Consider the following 15,679-nt stretch of genomic DNA (forward strand, 5'->3'; position numbering starts at 1 on the left):
AAATTTTAGATATATAGATAGAAGAAATTATATTTTACAAATCATACTTTATATTTTACCTATTTTGTAATTCACACCCTATTTTTGATGATTTTATAACCTGACTTTTTTTTTCTTTATAATTCTTATTTAACACCTTGAATTAACTTAGACGGTATTAAAAAATATATTCTATTATAATATATAAAATAATTTGTAAATACGTAAATTATCCTTATCTTCTTTGTCTTCTTTTTCACTTTCCAAAAAAGAAAGGAAGAAGAAAAAAGGAGTAGGAAAGATAGTGGCGACGACAACAGTGAGGAGGTATGTGGGAAAGATGGTGGAGGGATATAAAGAATGAGAGAAAATAATAAGAGTATTTTAGTAATTTAATCGACGTTAGTTAGGGGTTGGGTTACAAAATCCTTAAAGATGGAGTGTGAATTATACAATAGGTAAAATATAAAGTGTGATTTTTAAGATATCACTTAAAATCTCGTCAATATTATATTAGATGTGTTGTAAAGTTTATTCAATTATTTATAATTTTATTTCTAATAAGTCTTTTTAAATTCAACGTCTAGTTTAATTAAATATAATAGAAAGAAAATAACTATTTAAGTTTTGGATATAGATAAAATGATACAATAAGTGAATTTAAAAGACCGTATTTATATATATTTTAATTATTTTTTAAACCTTAGAATTAGAAATGGAAGTCACTCCTCGCCACTCCCCACCTTTAATAAAAGCGTGGGGAATAAAGGCTGTCCCTACGCCGGGCGGAGATCCCAAAACCGAAAGAACGAAAGCGAAAGAAAGACGAACGAGAGAGTGAAAGACTAACCAAATCGAAGACTAATCATAAAACCGGAGATAGTGATCTCACTCTTTCCACTTTCTAGTTTCTCCACTCTCTCTTCTTCCATTCTTTTCTTACTCATTTTAATATTAACTATAAGTATATTTGGGAAGTGGAGTTGAAGATTTATTACTATTATTTTATTTATTTATTCTCACCCCACCCACCAATAAAATTCCACGCCAATGGTTGGTGGTATTTGGGATGCATAGCAATTATAGCGTTGGAGAAGGGAGGGAGGGAGGACTGGAAGAGAAGAAGTGGGTATGCTGTGCCTCAAAGCGGAGGCTTTGGGTCGCGAGATGTTTGCTTCCCATGGCGTTGTTCTTTCCGCAAATCTCCAAGAGTTGTAATAATCTCTTCCTCCTCCTCCTCCTTTCTTCTCGGATCCCTTCTCTCTCTCTTTTTTGAATATTTTTTTTTTGTTTTTTGTTTTCTTGTGATTGGAAATTGGGACTTTGGCTTTGTTCTTTGGGGTGCCTTTTGGCGTTACGCCATTGTCGGTGCTCCCGTTGGCCCGGTGCTGAATTCTTCGTGGGGGATTCCTTCGCAGGGGAAGCTCGATTCATAGGGCGATGAAGAAGGTCGGTGGGAAGAGGGGGTTTGGATCTCGGCGTTCGGATCCGACGGCGTCGTCGGCGTCGTCTTCCGGGGATGCGTCCGCGAGCTGTTCGGGACTGGAGGTGGGTGCTTTTCTTGATTTAGATCGATACCCATGTCCTCTTTTTGCTTGATATGCTTGTTTCATGCTTGTCTATGTTTTCCTGCTATGGCTACAGCTCAATTTGGTGGAATTTTTAGATTGGTTTGTTTCTTTGACAGTGATACCAAGCAACTTGTTTTGTTTTGTTTTTATTTTTTCTGTCTCATGTCTCTATCGAGTTCAAGTAATTGGGCAGTGGAAATGAGGAGAATAAGAACAAACTTACTTTGGGACCCAAATGGAACAAAGCTTTGACTTCTATCTTTGTTTCCGATGAATACTTTCTTGTGTTACTGTTGACCAATTGTCCTACCTTTTGATGTTTTCGTGTCGCGTAGGATGATAAGAGCAGCAGTAATGGAAGAAGAGAAGGAAGGCGCAGTGGAAGGATGCGGCGTTACCGTACCCATCTTGAGGAAGAGGTAAAGTGTGCTTTTCTCTTGTTTTGCCTACTTCTATCAGTAGTTGGTACATGTTTGTTCTATAATTAAGCAGATACGCTTGTAGGTAGGATGACAGTTATTTCCATGAGAGTGTTACTGAGCCCTGATCATGTAACACATCTGAGGTGCTACAGGATTATTGTAGGAAAGTGGCAAATATTATGTCCTATTCTAAAAATTTATGGCATAAGCAGACCAGTACCTGTTCTTTCTATATCCGAGGCTATTCTACTACCCTTTTGGATTTATTATGCCTTTTCGGATTAATAGTTTTGGTTGGCTTGGATAATTCACTATCTGCATCTTTGGTCTTTTCTGATTTCGCAACAGCCGAGTGCCAAACCAATATATTATTTTGCCAGAGAACACCCTGATTATCTGTCTGTGTTGGAAAGCAGTTTAATGTTGCCTGCAAGGTTTTGTTTTCCTATTCTGTTAATTGATTTAGTGTGTGTCAATAGTTTCCTTCTTAAATATTAGTTATGAACATCCATAAATCTTCAATGCCTGTGATTTTGATTAGACTTCCTTAAATGCATTAACATCACAAATTTTGTCCATCGATCTTAGTACGTCCTCTCGTGTATGTATTTACTTTGAAGGACTTTAAGCATGTTAACCTCTTTCTGCCATCTGATCAAAGGTACATTCCAAGAACTAATTTGTCTGAACCTCTAGAATTTGTTGCTTGTAATTTTAGTGTACAATGTCAATCATCTGAACTACCTAAGAATATTGCGTGATATTGGACCCAGTTAAGTATTTATGATCGCAGTATATTTACCAGACTGCGACTAACATAACTCTGCAGGTTAAGAAGTTACAGAGGAAGCTTCAGGAAGAGATAGAATTGCATGTGGCTCTAGCAAATGCTGTAGGAAATAATTCTATCCCATTATTGAATTCTCCTACCAAGCTTCCATATAAGGTGATCTTCTTTAAGTGAAATCCGATGCTTTCCTTTCTTTTTCTTGATATTGATGCTGCATAACTGTATTGAGATATATCTGGTTAATGTAAACTTTCTAGGCTCAGGAGCTTCTAGCTAGCATAGCTTCACTGGAGATTACAGTTTCAAAGCTTGAACAAGAGTTGGTAGCCTTGCAATTACGATTTTGCCATGAAAGGAAAGAGAGACAAATGGCGGAATCAAATCTAGGATTTGTACCATCTGTATCATCAGAACCACCTACATCGATTTCCAGTTGTACGTGGGAAGAGGTACATATATTTTCTACTGTATATGTCTTTGCATGAGGGTGTCATTTGGTATGATGATTAAATCTTTCCTTATGTCTCTTGGTAGTGTCATTTCAAAATTCCCTTTCCAATAGGATGAGTTAGACAATGTACAACTTACCCTCCCAAGATCCTGCATCGTTAGGTGTAACAAGCATTCGAACATTCTTCTTTTTTCAATCACCTGTTATTTTTCACTGTCTTATTCAAGTGTCAGTTTGTAATCTCTTGGTGTTTTATTGCTCTAATTTCTTTGTATCTCATTTAGAGGATATCTTCATTGAGAGATTTGAAATTTGGAGGAAGTCAGATAACTCGAGCAATGGAAGAAGATCTATCATCTGGATATGAAGATGGACAGTTGGTTTCAGGAAATATACTTTTGGACAATAACCAACTGGAGGTCTATTATGTTTATTTTCATCTTTGAGAAGTAGCTTCTTTTGCTTCAAATTAGTAATCTTCCAGATCTTTAGACATTAACTAAAGTAGAGATTTGTCTCTCTTTCTCTGCAGATGTTAGAATCATGCAGTATGAATGGAGGAGGGGAAATGAATGCATGTTTCCAACAATCTGATGAAACAGACTCGAAGATGGACAATATTAATAGGGACCTTTGGCAAAACCCGAATCAGCTTTCAGAAGAAATGCTTCGATGCATGAGAAACATTTTCCTCTGTTTATCTGAATCATCTAAGGTATCCTCAAAGGTGTCTTCTTCCGAGTGTTCTTCATCTTCACCACTTGGGCACCTATCTAGTTCTTCATTTACATCTTTTTCGGATTCATCAATAATGCCTTCTATGTTACGAAGTCCTTCTGTTGAGTCAAATCACAATGACAAGATTATGGATCAAATTAAAAATTTTGATCCTTATGGAGTTAATGGGAGGATAAACTGGAGAGATATTGGAAGCTACAGTTTTGCACCTGAGGTATCTTGGATGTCTGTTGGAAAGGAACAACTGGAATATGCTGCTGAGGCGCTAAGAAAATTCAGGTTTGACACTAGTGAAAATTTTCTGTTCATGCTAGAATTGATAATATAAATTATTAAATTGCTTATTTAAGTACCCTTGAGACACATTCTACATCCATAATATAGTTGTCTTTACTTGAGCTTCAGTTAGATTTTATGAAAGGATCTGAAGGACCTTATCCTGGAATGCTCTTTCCTTTGCAGTCTTTTTTTTTCAAATTTCCTTCTTAAGTTTGCATATTCATGTGAAATTGGTCCACATATTCTGTTTGGACAAAGCTTCAAGAGATTTGTGATTGCCAACAGAACATCAATAATTCAGGTTAGGCACCAGATTGGAAAATTTAATCAAAAGGAGGAAGTCATATGAAACCTAATTCATTAGTGTAGAATAGACAGATCTACCTTAATTCCCACTAATATATATGAAATATCTCAAACAATGAACAAGAAATTAGATGGGATATAGCATATAACTAGAGAAAGAATGAGACTGAAATAGTCTTTATTACTGGTAGTCGCAACTACTGATAAGTCGTTACAATATCCCACTTATAAAATTCTGATTGCTACAAAACAAACAACATTGGATGCCTCCACAAGAGAACCAACTAGGATTACTCTGATTAAAAAAAATATTTTTCTTCAGTGTTCCAATTTCCTAGGTTTGAATCACTTTCAAAGGTATCACAATAACAAAATGAGATATATCTTTTAACAAGCACACTATCAGATTAGCCGGAAATCAATGTTGCCTATCAATTTTCTACAGAAATCAATGAAAATAAAGATCGATCTGAATAAGATTGTTGATAAGATTAGACAAAGTAAAGAGTTTGGGCATACAACATACCTACCTTGCACATGGTTCAAATTCTATTATAGTGATTACAAATGATGGTTCACCAGTCTTATTTGGACATGCAATTTCAAATGATAGTTCACCATTATAGTAATTACAAAATAAGAACTATGAACTAATTTGATTTTCACAGTAGGTTAAGACAGGAAACTCCTGATCAAATTCTCTCTCTTTTCTTTTCTTTGTATGCTGTCCTTAGCTTCACAAGTCTATCCAGCTTATCCTCAGGGTAAGGTAATTACATGCTAAATAATTCTTAATTTTCAAATGTGTGAGGATGGAATTTTTTTTAAAAGATGCATGAAATGTAGGAATGTATTTTCAGTTGTAGATGAAAATTAGCATTTCCAATAACATTGCTCTCTCTTCCACCACTAAAGCAACCTATGCAGAATTGGTTCCCCCCTTTGGCTCTTTGTTGGTGAAGTATTCAAATTTCAACCCATTTTGGAAAAAAAAGATTTACTTGCTAAGAAATTGTTGAGCATTTACTTCAGCCCCATATTAAAAGAGAAAAAAAAGAAAGAAAGAAGGCATTTACATAGATACTCTATCTACTCTGTTGGTTAATCTTTTAGCTTGGCTCATTGCACTCGTATGTTGTTTTCTACCTGCTCTATCCTTTTTGATACATCCAAATATGTGGAGGACAAACTGTAGTAGAATACATTCTAGACTGAAGTGTTATCCAATTGATAGAAGCATGCACAATGCTTTTCCAAGCAACTTGTGCTTTCTCAACAAGAACCAAAACTGGGGCGGGGGGGGGGGCGGTGGGATGACAATTTGATGATTTCAAGCTCTAATGCATAATACTGGTGCTTTCTGAAATTATCTCATATTCGTACTTTTAAGCACATAGACTCCTTGCAGTATTAGCTTTTCAGCCCACCTTACCTGGGAATCAGTGAATCACTATTATTCATACAATAGTGTAGTTCTAGAAAGATACTCAGCTATGGGTACCTATACAATTATTTCTTTGATTATGTCGATTGCAGATTTCTTGTGGAGCAACTGGCAAAAGTTAACCCAGCTACTATGAGTTGTGATGAGAGGCTAGCTTTCTGGATAAACTTGTACAATGCCTTGATAATGCATGTACGTATCGTACCCTTCATGCCTGTTTTCCTGTTTTCTTAATTGCATTGTCTGGTGGACTGCATGGCATTTGTGTATTTAGGGCAGAAGTTTGGTAATCAAGCATGATGACAGTGACATGCTACTAACAAGAAATTAGCGTATCAGTGATTCAGTTGTGTTGGCATGCATTCTCACTTACGAAAAACTGTACATTGCACCATTTTGTGTTATTTTGTGGTTGTAAGCTCTAAATCAGATTCCGAAGCCATCCTAATGCAACAAAAGAAAACTAAACTTTCCATAAAGATGGTGCAACTATGTCAATAACCTTTGGCACTTTAATACCTTCTGGTGCTTTTTCTTAATTGATGATTATATCCTAGATGAACTTGTAATTGAACCCTTCTTTTGATACTGGTCAATTTTGATTTAGAAACTGCATGTCGTTCTTGTCTATATCTATCTTCAGATGGATGTAATCTGACAGGAAGTTGGCAAGATTGTTATTTATCCTTTAAAATCATGAATTCAATTATCTTGAAAAATACTGAAGAAAGATCAGTGGAGGAAATGTCCCACTTGTGTGTGGCTGCCTGACTAAATTACTCTGGTATCTGCAAAACTGTACTTTCTTAGTTCCTTCGACATATGTGGATATCCAACATTAGTGGGTTGGTTACTGCACTGTATTTGCTTTAATATGCTGTTACATAATTTCTTCCATTGTTATTGCTTTAATGAACTGAAATTTGTGCCACCTGATTTCTGTCAGGCCTATTTAGCTTATGGAGTTCCTCGAAGTGACATCAAGCTTTTTTCTTTAATGCAAAAGGTTTGACAAAATGGCTTTGCAGTCTCAGTTGTTATATCCTTGACAAAAGATAATGATAGAACAATATGTTGGTGCAGGCATGTTACACAGTAGGTGGCCAGTCAGTCAGTGCAGCTGAAATTGAATATGTCATTTTAAAGATGAAAGCACCAGTTCATCGTCCGCAACTTGTAATATTACATTGACTCTTAAATTGTTGTGTCTTCAGTTTTGCTCATTAGAGCCCTTATTCCAACTATTTTCAGGCTTTGATCTTGGCTCTTCATAAGTTTAAGATTACTGAGGAGCACAGAAAATATTCGATCGACAACCCTGAGCCTCTAGCAGTATTTGCCCTCAGCTGTGGGATGTTCTCTTCACCTGCAGTGAGTTAATTGCTTACTACATTTTCCGTATTATTAGCATAGGCTCTTTCTGTGAAATCAAATTATGCACCTAACACTATCACTGTTTTGAGAAGATATGCCTTCATGCAATAAAATTATATGTTAAGGATCAGCTGAACTCATCAACATGATAGACAATATTTATAGAACTCCGATCTGTTATCGTGCAGGTAAAGATCTTCTCAGCTGAAAATGTTCATCAGGAGCTGGAGAATTCAATGAGGGACTATATCAGAGCATCGATAGGTATAAGTGACAAAGGAAAGTTGCTTGTGCCAAAGTTGCTGCACGGTTTTGCCAAGGGTGTCGTGGAGGATTCTCTGCTTGTTGACTGGATCTGTCGTTACCTTTCCCCTGACCAAGTTGCAATTATTCGGGATTCTACATCACAGCGTAAACAAAGGCTCCTAACTGTCCGAAGTTTTACCATCATTCCATTTGATTTGAGGTTTCGGTACCTTTTCTTGCCTGACAACAGAAACATCGAGAGCTCTTCCAAGTATGAGTCTCCTGGCTAAGCTAAACATGGAATTGCTGAGAATTGGTGTCCTATCTAAATGCACGGAAGTATCCATTCAATGCTTGACGTGTAGGTTGTTGATAGAACGGTGGATTTTGAAGCAAATACTATTCCATTCAAGAAGATTGAAGAGGTCTGACCTAATGATGGTGTGACTAATGGCAATCAATCCTTGTATAGTTTTGTAAATTGTGAGGAAGGTCATTCATAGAAAGGAATAAGCAGTAGATCATTAACGAGAAGTTTGTCTGAACATTTAATTCGGTGAACCATGACTAAAAGGAACATGGATTGTAGGTTCTTCAGTGACTACTTGCATATTTGTGCTTGATACTAGCAAATTTTTTTTTTCTGGGGGATGTATATCCAATAAAGGTGAGGAGATATTCTGTATAATGTGAGAGCTTGTAAATTGTACTCGTCTTCCCTGAGGTTGGGAGAGAAGGTTGTATAGATGGTCAGATTTCATTCACTACAATGTATTTCAGTATAGTATTGTCTAGTTGCTATTTTCTTAACTTCACTAGATGATATAAATGACAAAAGCTTTCAAGTATTGTATGGTTACATAACTTCAGATAGTATATTGTTTGGTTGCATAACTGGTAATAAACAAAATTATTGAAGAGCAATGTAAGAGAGAATAATAGAGATAAGTACACTTGGACCTTTTGAACTATAAATATTTTATATAGATTATTATTATTATTATTATTATAATATATTGATCTTCTCAACAATGTAAAAACTCTCAAATGTCTCTTTATTAGTTGCTCGTTTGACTTTTTCATTACAAAAATATTAGGAAGACCATTTTATCTCTATTTTAAAAGAAAAAAAATGATGAAAGTTGAGAGTAAAATAATTTTGATGTTTTTTGTCTTTGCTATCAAGAGATATTAAATAACTGAAGAGTTGAAGCACCATAAAAAAAAAATATACGACGAGTTATATGTGAATATGGCGATAGTTTAGGAATATCAATCATCATCATATGAAGAAGAATTACAACCCAACAGTTTTACAATTTTCCTCTCAGCTTTAACTTTTCTTCAGACCTCACTCTCTCTCTCTCTCTCTCTCTCTCTGTGGATGGGCACGTCCTTTCCTACTCATCTTTACCATGATGATGCATGTAATCTCGGACATATACATGAAGAACAGACACAACATCTCTCCTTCTCTCCTTTTTGGATGGGCACGTCCTCTTCCTACTCATCTTCAATTACCATGATCAAATATACGGATACATGAACAACAACAACAACAACAACAAAAAGGAAAAAAAAAATGGCGGTGAAAAAAGAAGAAGAAACACAAAAGAATGGAAGAGAAGAAGAAGAAGGAGAAGAATTAAGAAGGATGAATGATAGATAGATACATACGTACGTATAAACTTGTGACATTAAGAATAAAAAATAAAATAAATATTTAGGTGCCTCCTCTCCTCAGGCAGAAGGATATATTAAATTAATTATATATGAGCAGGCTCGGAGTAGTCCTCTCATTCAATTGCATTGCCTCAACGAACAAGCCACCGCTTGAGCCCAGTGTCTCAGCCTAGTCTTCACATGCTGCGGTTTGTCTCCTGTCAAATTTATCCATGCATTCAAAGAATTTCCAACTATTAATTCTCATAAATAACAAGCAAGAAGAAGAAAAAAACAAACCAAAAGAAAATAAAATTTGAATATATATACCAGGTCTAAAGATCTTCCAAGTATCTGCCGACGAGGACTTTGGCGGCGGCGGTGGCGGGGGTTGCGGTTGCTCGATAGGGCTCCTTGGGCTCGGAGTGCCGTAGAGGATGGAGGAAGAGGAGGCGGCCGAAGGGGTGGACGTGGCAGTCGGTGAGAACCGCATCTTAGGGTCAGAGAACTGCCGGTTGACGGCGAAGTAGAGGTCGAGGGCGGGGAGGGTGTTGCGGAGATGTTGCCCGCCGTCATCCTCGTTGAACCCGAATCCAAGCTCGATAGATCCCCGCAGCTCATCGAGATCCTCGTCCGTCAAACTCCGGAACCTCCCAGCTAACGGAGCTGATCCACATTCGTGTCTCTTCTTCTCCTCCATCCCTTCAACCTCGCTGCTGCTTTCGCCTTCTTCCTTACTCTTCGACGTCATCCTGCGTCGCCTCAGTAGTATTTGGCGCCGCCGTTTTTCCCACTTCGCCTCCCTCGTCGTCTCCTTCATGGATAACTGCTTCGATAGCAGCCGCTTTCGGTTTCCGATCATGCTGCTGCTGCTGCTGTTGGCAGTAGTAGTAGTAGTAGCCCATGTTTGAGGGGGCTCGTCCGTCACCGTCACCGTCACCGCCATCACCACCACCTCCTCCTCCTTCTCCTCCTCCTCCTCCTCATCATCCTCCTCTTCTTCATCATCGTCATCGAGCTCACTCTCCAACGGCCAAGACGAGGAGGAGGAGGAGGAGGAAAATGGTATGCAGTCCTTCACCTTTGTATTACTCATCATCCTTCTATTTATTTCCCAATCTTCTCAAGTACCAGAAGCTCCTCCTCTTCTGATAGGCATTGGAGGAGGAGGAGGAGGAGGAGAGAGAGGAGGTGAGGAGAATGGTCTCCTAGCTCCTTCAAAAAAGAAGGAGATCTAAGGAGAAGAAGAAGAAGAAGAGGAGGAGGAGGAGAGGCCAAAGAAGGGAAGGGATGTTAAGTCTCTTGTTTTCTTGAAGGGAGAAAGAGGAGCTCCCAACCCCCCATCACTCCGGGCTGCAATGCCCACCGCTCATCTCATCCACTCTAAATTTGTATTTGCTGAGGGGGGGAATGGTATGACCACCGCTCCTTAATTTAGGTTGGATGAGCAGGAAAATAGAAATAAATCTAAAACTAATATATATATGTATGTATGTATGACCGAAATAAATTTCTTAATATTGAGAAAGCTATTCATTTTTAGTAAAATCACCGACTTAGACAACGATTTTAACTCACATATTTCGCCTTCTCTTCCCTCCTTCTCTTCTCTTCTCTACCACCCATCCCACCTCGACCACCTATTCTTCTCTTCTCGTCTCATTTCCCTCCAAAACCATAATTACCTATCTCTCTCTAATTCCATGACGTCGTAGGGTGAGTGAGCAACGGCCCAAGCCAAGCCAACAAAGGAGGAATGTCGAGTGCCGACCCGAGCAAGTGAAGCCTATTGGAGGACTCTAAGGCGGTTGCAAGGGAGGATGGGTGGAAGGGGAAGGGGGGAGGAGGAGAGGGAAATTTGGTCTTGGCCATGGGACTACCGATCACCACCAACTCAATCACCGGTGGATAGAAAGATTATCTTTAAATAAACATTTTACTTTTCATAGAAATTAAGTTTTTTTTTCTTACTTTAAGAAAATATGAAATAAAAATTTTAAAGTATTAGATGCAATTTTTTTAAGAAAACAATTAATATCCAATATCTAAAAATCTAATTTATAATAGAAGAAGGAAGAATTGATTTATAGCCCGTAAGAACCGGCATGAGATTTAGATTAATAGAAATATATATATTAACCACAAGCTTCTTCCTCAATCTTTAACAGAATTTGAAATTCATCACATAGTTAATAACGCAAATAAAATGAAATTAAGGAAAAATTTCAAAATAAAATTACCCTTCATCATCTTATTTAAGAACCTTTCCTAAAGAATGTTCCATCTTATTTAAGAATCTCTCTCATCTTCCATATCATCTCATCCTGTGATTGCTCCAGAGACTCAATTGAGGCAATAATTGTTGCTCAGACATCCATGGCCACTAGTAAGGAAATATCATCAGTACACTCTGCACCATTAATAAAGGTAATTAAACCCCCTATCTCCAAAATGAGCTCAAGTTAGTTTTATATACTAAATCCATGATAACTGATTTCTTTGAAAATTGAGTTGTGATTTCTTTTGTGTAATTTACAAAATGAGCCCAAGTTAGTTTTTCCTTTCAAATATTCATATTAATTTTCATCTTTATTTTTTTCCAATGTTTGATAAACAAAAATATGTTTTACTGTTGCCTTGGATGGACAAATATAATGCACTAATTTGGTGGGTATAATACAGAGGGATAAGGTAATTTCTTAATAAAAGTAACATCTCATCTATTTGGAATAATAACAGGAAGATCAATGCCATTTTCTTTTCTTTTTTTTTTTTTCTTTTTTTTTTTGCATGGTATGATGATATCAACTTTAGATCTAAAGTACCATCTTAGTATGGTTGAGGCTAAGATGGAAACCAAGATGTGGACTTGCTGGATAAGAAGATTGCTTGTCTACATATATTTATATCCATTTATTTTGTGATTATTGTAATGGCCATCATGGTGTCATGTTTGGTGAATGTGAGCCATGACTAGTTATGTTTTTGTAATGAACTCCTTTTTAAGGTCATTGTAGTAGCCTCTTTCTGTTCTTTAAATTATTTTGTCTAGATACAAGACATAATGTACTAATTAGATTGATATGCTACAAATTTTGTCTTAATGTAAAATAACTTGACCAAATAACTGCATTAATAAAAATTTAGAAAGCTTGATATTATAAACAAAATGAGAAATTGCTTTAACCCTATTACTTGCACATAACTCAATTGCATTAACCCTATCACAAGCATGAATATCCTATTGCATATAACTATCAAAACAAATATTAATATCATAAATATAGATATCAAAATGTGTTCCATAGTATGTTAAATTTTACAGATGGTGCATATAACTTATTTATCACCTGCACTACATCAAAATAGTTACAGGACCACCAGATACATCTCCAAATAGGTACAAAACAACTAGTTACATCCCCAAATAAGTAGAAACCAATCTATGTCCTATGGCCAAATTCATGGACCGCTTGTTACGATGATTTAAAACTCATATAAAGGGCAAACTTATCTAATATTATTTGAGGGCTCTTTGGACATTCTCCAAAGAGTGTAATAGGGATTTCTAGCCCATTCCATCGTGATGTCTAGATAGAGAGGGTTTTTTCTTCTAGGGCTTGGGTTTCAATAAGAGTGAAGGAGAGAATGCGAGAGAGCTTGGGATTGAGTTTTTTTTTTTTTTGGTTAGACAGATTATTAGCACTCAAAAGTCTTGAGCATGGTCATCTTATTTGGCTATTAAGGATATGGTGGCATTGTCTCATTTGGGCTTCTCATTCTTTTAATATTTAATGAAGTAACCCCAAATACAGTTCTTTGTAAACTTTCTCCCGTGGTGTAACAACAGGCACAAGTCGGCTAGAATACTTTGAAAAAACAGCTAGACACACATATGTATCTAAACCCTAGGCAATGATATCGCTCGTTCGCTTAAGTAAAAATTGAAAAAATATTAAAAACGAAAGCAAAGATGAACGCCAAGATTTTAACGTGGAAAAACCCAAACGGAAAAAAACCACGGATCCAAACTCGGATCAAAACTAATCACTAGAATAGTAACAGTTACAAAACTGACTCACAAGACAAACAGTGGATCCTCACAACTTTGTTCTTCTCAGTTTTACTCGCTAGAACCCACGATTCACTGCTTCTCGTGATTAATATCCAATCTTAGTAGCTCTCGAGATTGAATTTTCGTCTAGATAGCCCTTAAGACGAAAGATTAAGCTTTTAGAAAAGTAGGACCTTGTCAGTTGAAGAATCGATGTAGCCTCCAGAAGTCTCCTTCAATAATACTTCTTCAACCCCCATAGAGTTAGGGTATCATAATACTTGTATATGATCTAAAAAATAGAACCAAATCCAAGTCTTATCCGAACTCACGAAAGTCCAAAAAATTACAAACTACATAGGTGCGTTCGAATGTCATGACTTAATCTCATGTGCGTTCGAACGGGCCATGACTGCGTTCGAACGCGCGCAGAAACTGAACTTTATATCTGTGCGAACGCTTGTATCCACGTTCGAATGCGCTTGTGAATGCGGTGTTTCTGTCTGTGCGAATGCATGTACCCGCGTTCAAACGCGCTTGTGAACGCAATGTTTTTGTATGTGCGAACGCACTTGTGAACGCAATGTTACTGTTTGTGCGAACGTATATGCCCGCGTTCGAACGAGCTTGTGAACGCGGTGTGAACGCGATGTGAACTTGTAACCTTCTCACCATTAATCTTGCAATCCATCAAAACAAATACTTTCTAAACTTGTATAAACGCTCATGTACATGTATAAAAACACTTAGAATATTTTATACACAATTGCCAACAATTAAAAACTTAACAATCTCCCCCTTGACAATTTGTGACAAAACATCTAGATTACAAGTTATTACAAAGAATCCTAAATGAACATTCAACAAGTCTAGAAGATTTAGCATGTTAATCCCTACAAATAAAAAAATATACCAATCCAAGATCAAGTGAAAATAACTTGAAATGAAAAATAATTCAAACACAAGTTATCAAGCAAACACAAGTTCACAAGTAAACAAAGTTAACCACAGTAAAGCAAACAAAGTTAACCACAGTAAACTTCCCCTACACTAGTAAACTCCTCCTAAAACACTTAATAGACTCACTCCAATCACATCTAACTCTCCCCCTTTTTGACACAAATTTCCAAAGACTAAGAACTAGGAGGAAATTGACGGTGAAGGATTGACAACACGGAGTCGAGCACGGTCCCCTGACGAGCTTGCTCAGCCCGTAAATCATTCACGGCCAAATATAAATCTTGCACCTGAGTGCTAAGTTGATCAAACCAGTCAGAGAACTGTGGTAACTCCCCCTCAGGGTGATAGGAATCATCGTCAGAACTGTCAGCAGAATTGTCGTGATGTGATGGACGTCCAGCGGCGGAAGAGGAGATCGGCTTGTAAGGTGACGGTTGATCATGAGCTTGACTCCTCTTTGTTGTTATCTGATCCAATGGTTTTTGTGCAGTAAGCGAAGGTTCTGAGGCGTCCACTCTCACCCCACTCTGAGTGCACAGTTTGGTAATGAAAATACCAAATGACAAACCTTTACGAGGGGCTTCTTTTTGTGCAGCAGTCGAAATAGAATTGTATATGATGACAGTCAAATCAATAGAAATCCCCATCAGAAATGACAACCATCCTCGCTCAGTAAATATCTGTTCTATCCCCAAGACACAAAAATCAGAAATGACAACCGGCCTTTCACAAATAATCGGACGAGTGCCAAAATTTTGTTTGTATCTCCCTACAGCAGTGGATGGAGAAAACTTAGAAGCTGAAGTTGGGGAGGAAGGTGGCCTTGGCCTCTTTGAAACTGCAGCTTTTTTAGGCATTCTAGAGAGAAACAAGGCGCAAGTTCAAACCATGCCCAAAGCATACAAAAGAAATAACAAGAAACCAGAAATCCTAGAAAACATGAAAGCCCTAAGTGAAATTCATCTTCCACAAGAAAAACCACATTTGACACATTCAATTGCTCAATAAACAGTAATATACAAACTCTAACGTGATCAAAACTCGAGAACGCACGAAATCAACCAAGATCAAGAGGCTAAAATAAAAAATAAGAAATTTAATGAACTATCATACCTCGCAAAAAGTGAAGAAAAACTTAAAATTTCGGTCAAAAGACTCTAGATCCGGAGGAGAATAACCCTTTAAAAGGGTTAGAAGTGAAAATTTTGATGAAAAATGTGAAGATCTTGAAGATTTGGGAGTGAGGAAATAAAGGGTTTCTAAGATTTTGAGGATGAAAGATGAAAACCTTTGGGTTCGGACGCAATATTTAAAGAACCCCTTAGTGCGTTCGAATGCACCAGTCCGCGCGTTCGAACTCAAAAATTTTGCGTTTGAACGCCATTTTTTATATAAAAAAAATA

General features: G+C 37.1%; 2 protein-coding genes across 2 annotated transcripts; one reads left to right on the forward strand and one right to left on the reverse strand.

Moving 5' to 3' along the window:
• Positions 1-1,036: 1,036 nt before the first annotated feature.
• Positions 1,037-8,364, forward strand: LOC140800350 (uncharacterized). The gene is made up of 12 exons (XM_073155089.1): positions 1,037-1,193; positions 1,398-1,527; positions 1,886-1,969; positions 2,802-2,918; positions 3,020-3,211; positions 3,498-3,632; positions 3,746-4,230; positions 6,073-6,172; positions 6,927-6,986; positions 7,064-7,156; positions 7,232-7,351; positions 7,543-8,364. Exons 1-12 carry the CDS (start codon positions 1,111-1,113, stop codon positions 7,888-7,890), a joined length of 1,947 nt encoding a protein of 648 aa, XP_073011190.1. The 5' UTR covers positions 1,037-1,110; the 3' UTR covers positions 7,891-8,364.
• Positions 8,365-9,245: 881 nt separating this feature from the next.
• LOC140800096 (uncharacterized) lies at positions 9,246-10,525 on the reverse strand. Its single transcript, XM_073154760.1, has 2 exons — positions 9,593-10,525; positions 9,246-9,480 (listed from the first exon to the last, which is right to left on the reverse strand). The coding sequence occupies exons 1-2, from the start codon at positions 10,359-10,361 to the stop codon at positions 9,401-9,403; spliced, it is 849 nt and encodes a 282-aa protein (XP_073010861.1). The 5' UTR covers positions 10,362-10,525; the 3' UTR covers positions 9,246-9,400.
• Positions 10,526-15,679: the final 5,154 nt, after the last annotated feature.

Source organism: Typha latifolia, chromosome 13 (genome assembly GCF_019914945.1).
Source record: "Typha latifolia isolate L0001 chromosome 13, TyphaL0001v2, whole genome shotgun sequence".
Lineage (NCBI taxonomy): Eukaryota > Viridiplantae > Streptophyta > Magnoliopsida > Poales > Typhaceae > Typha > Typha latifolia.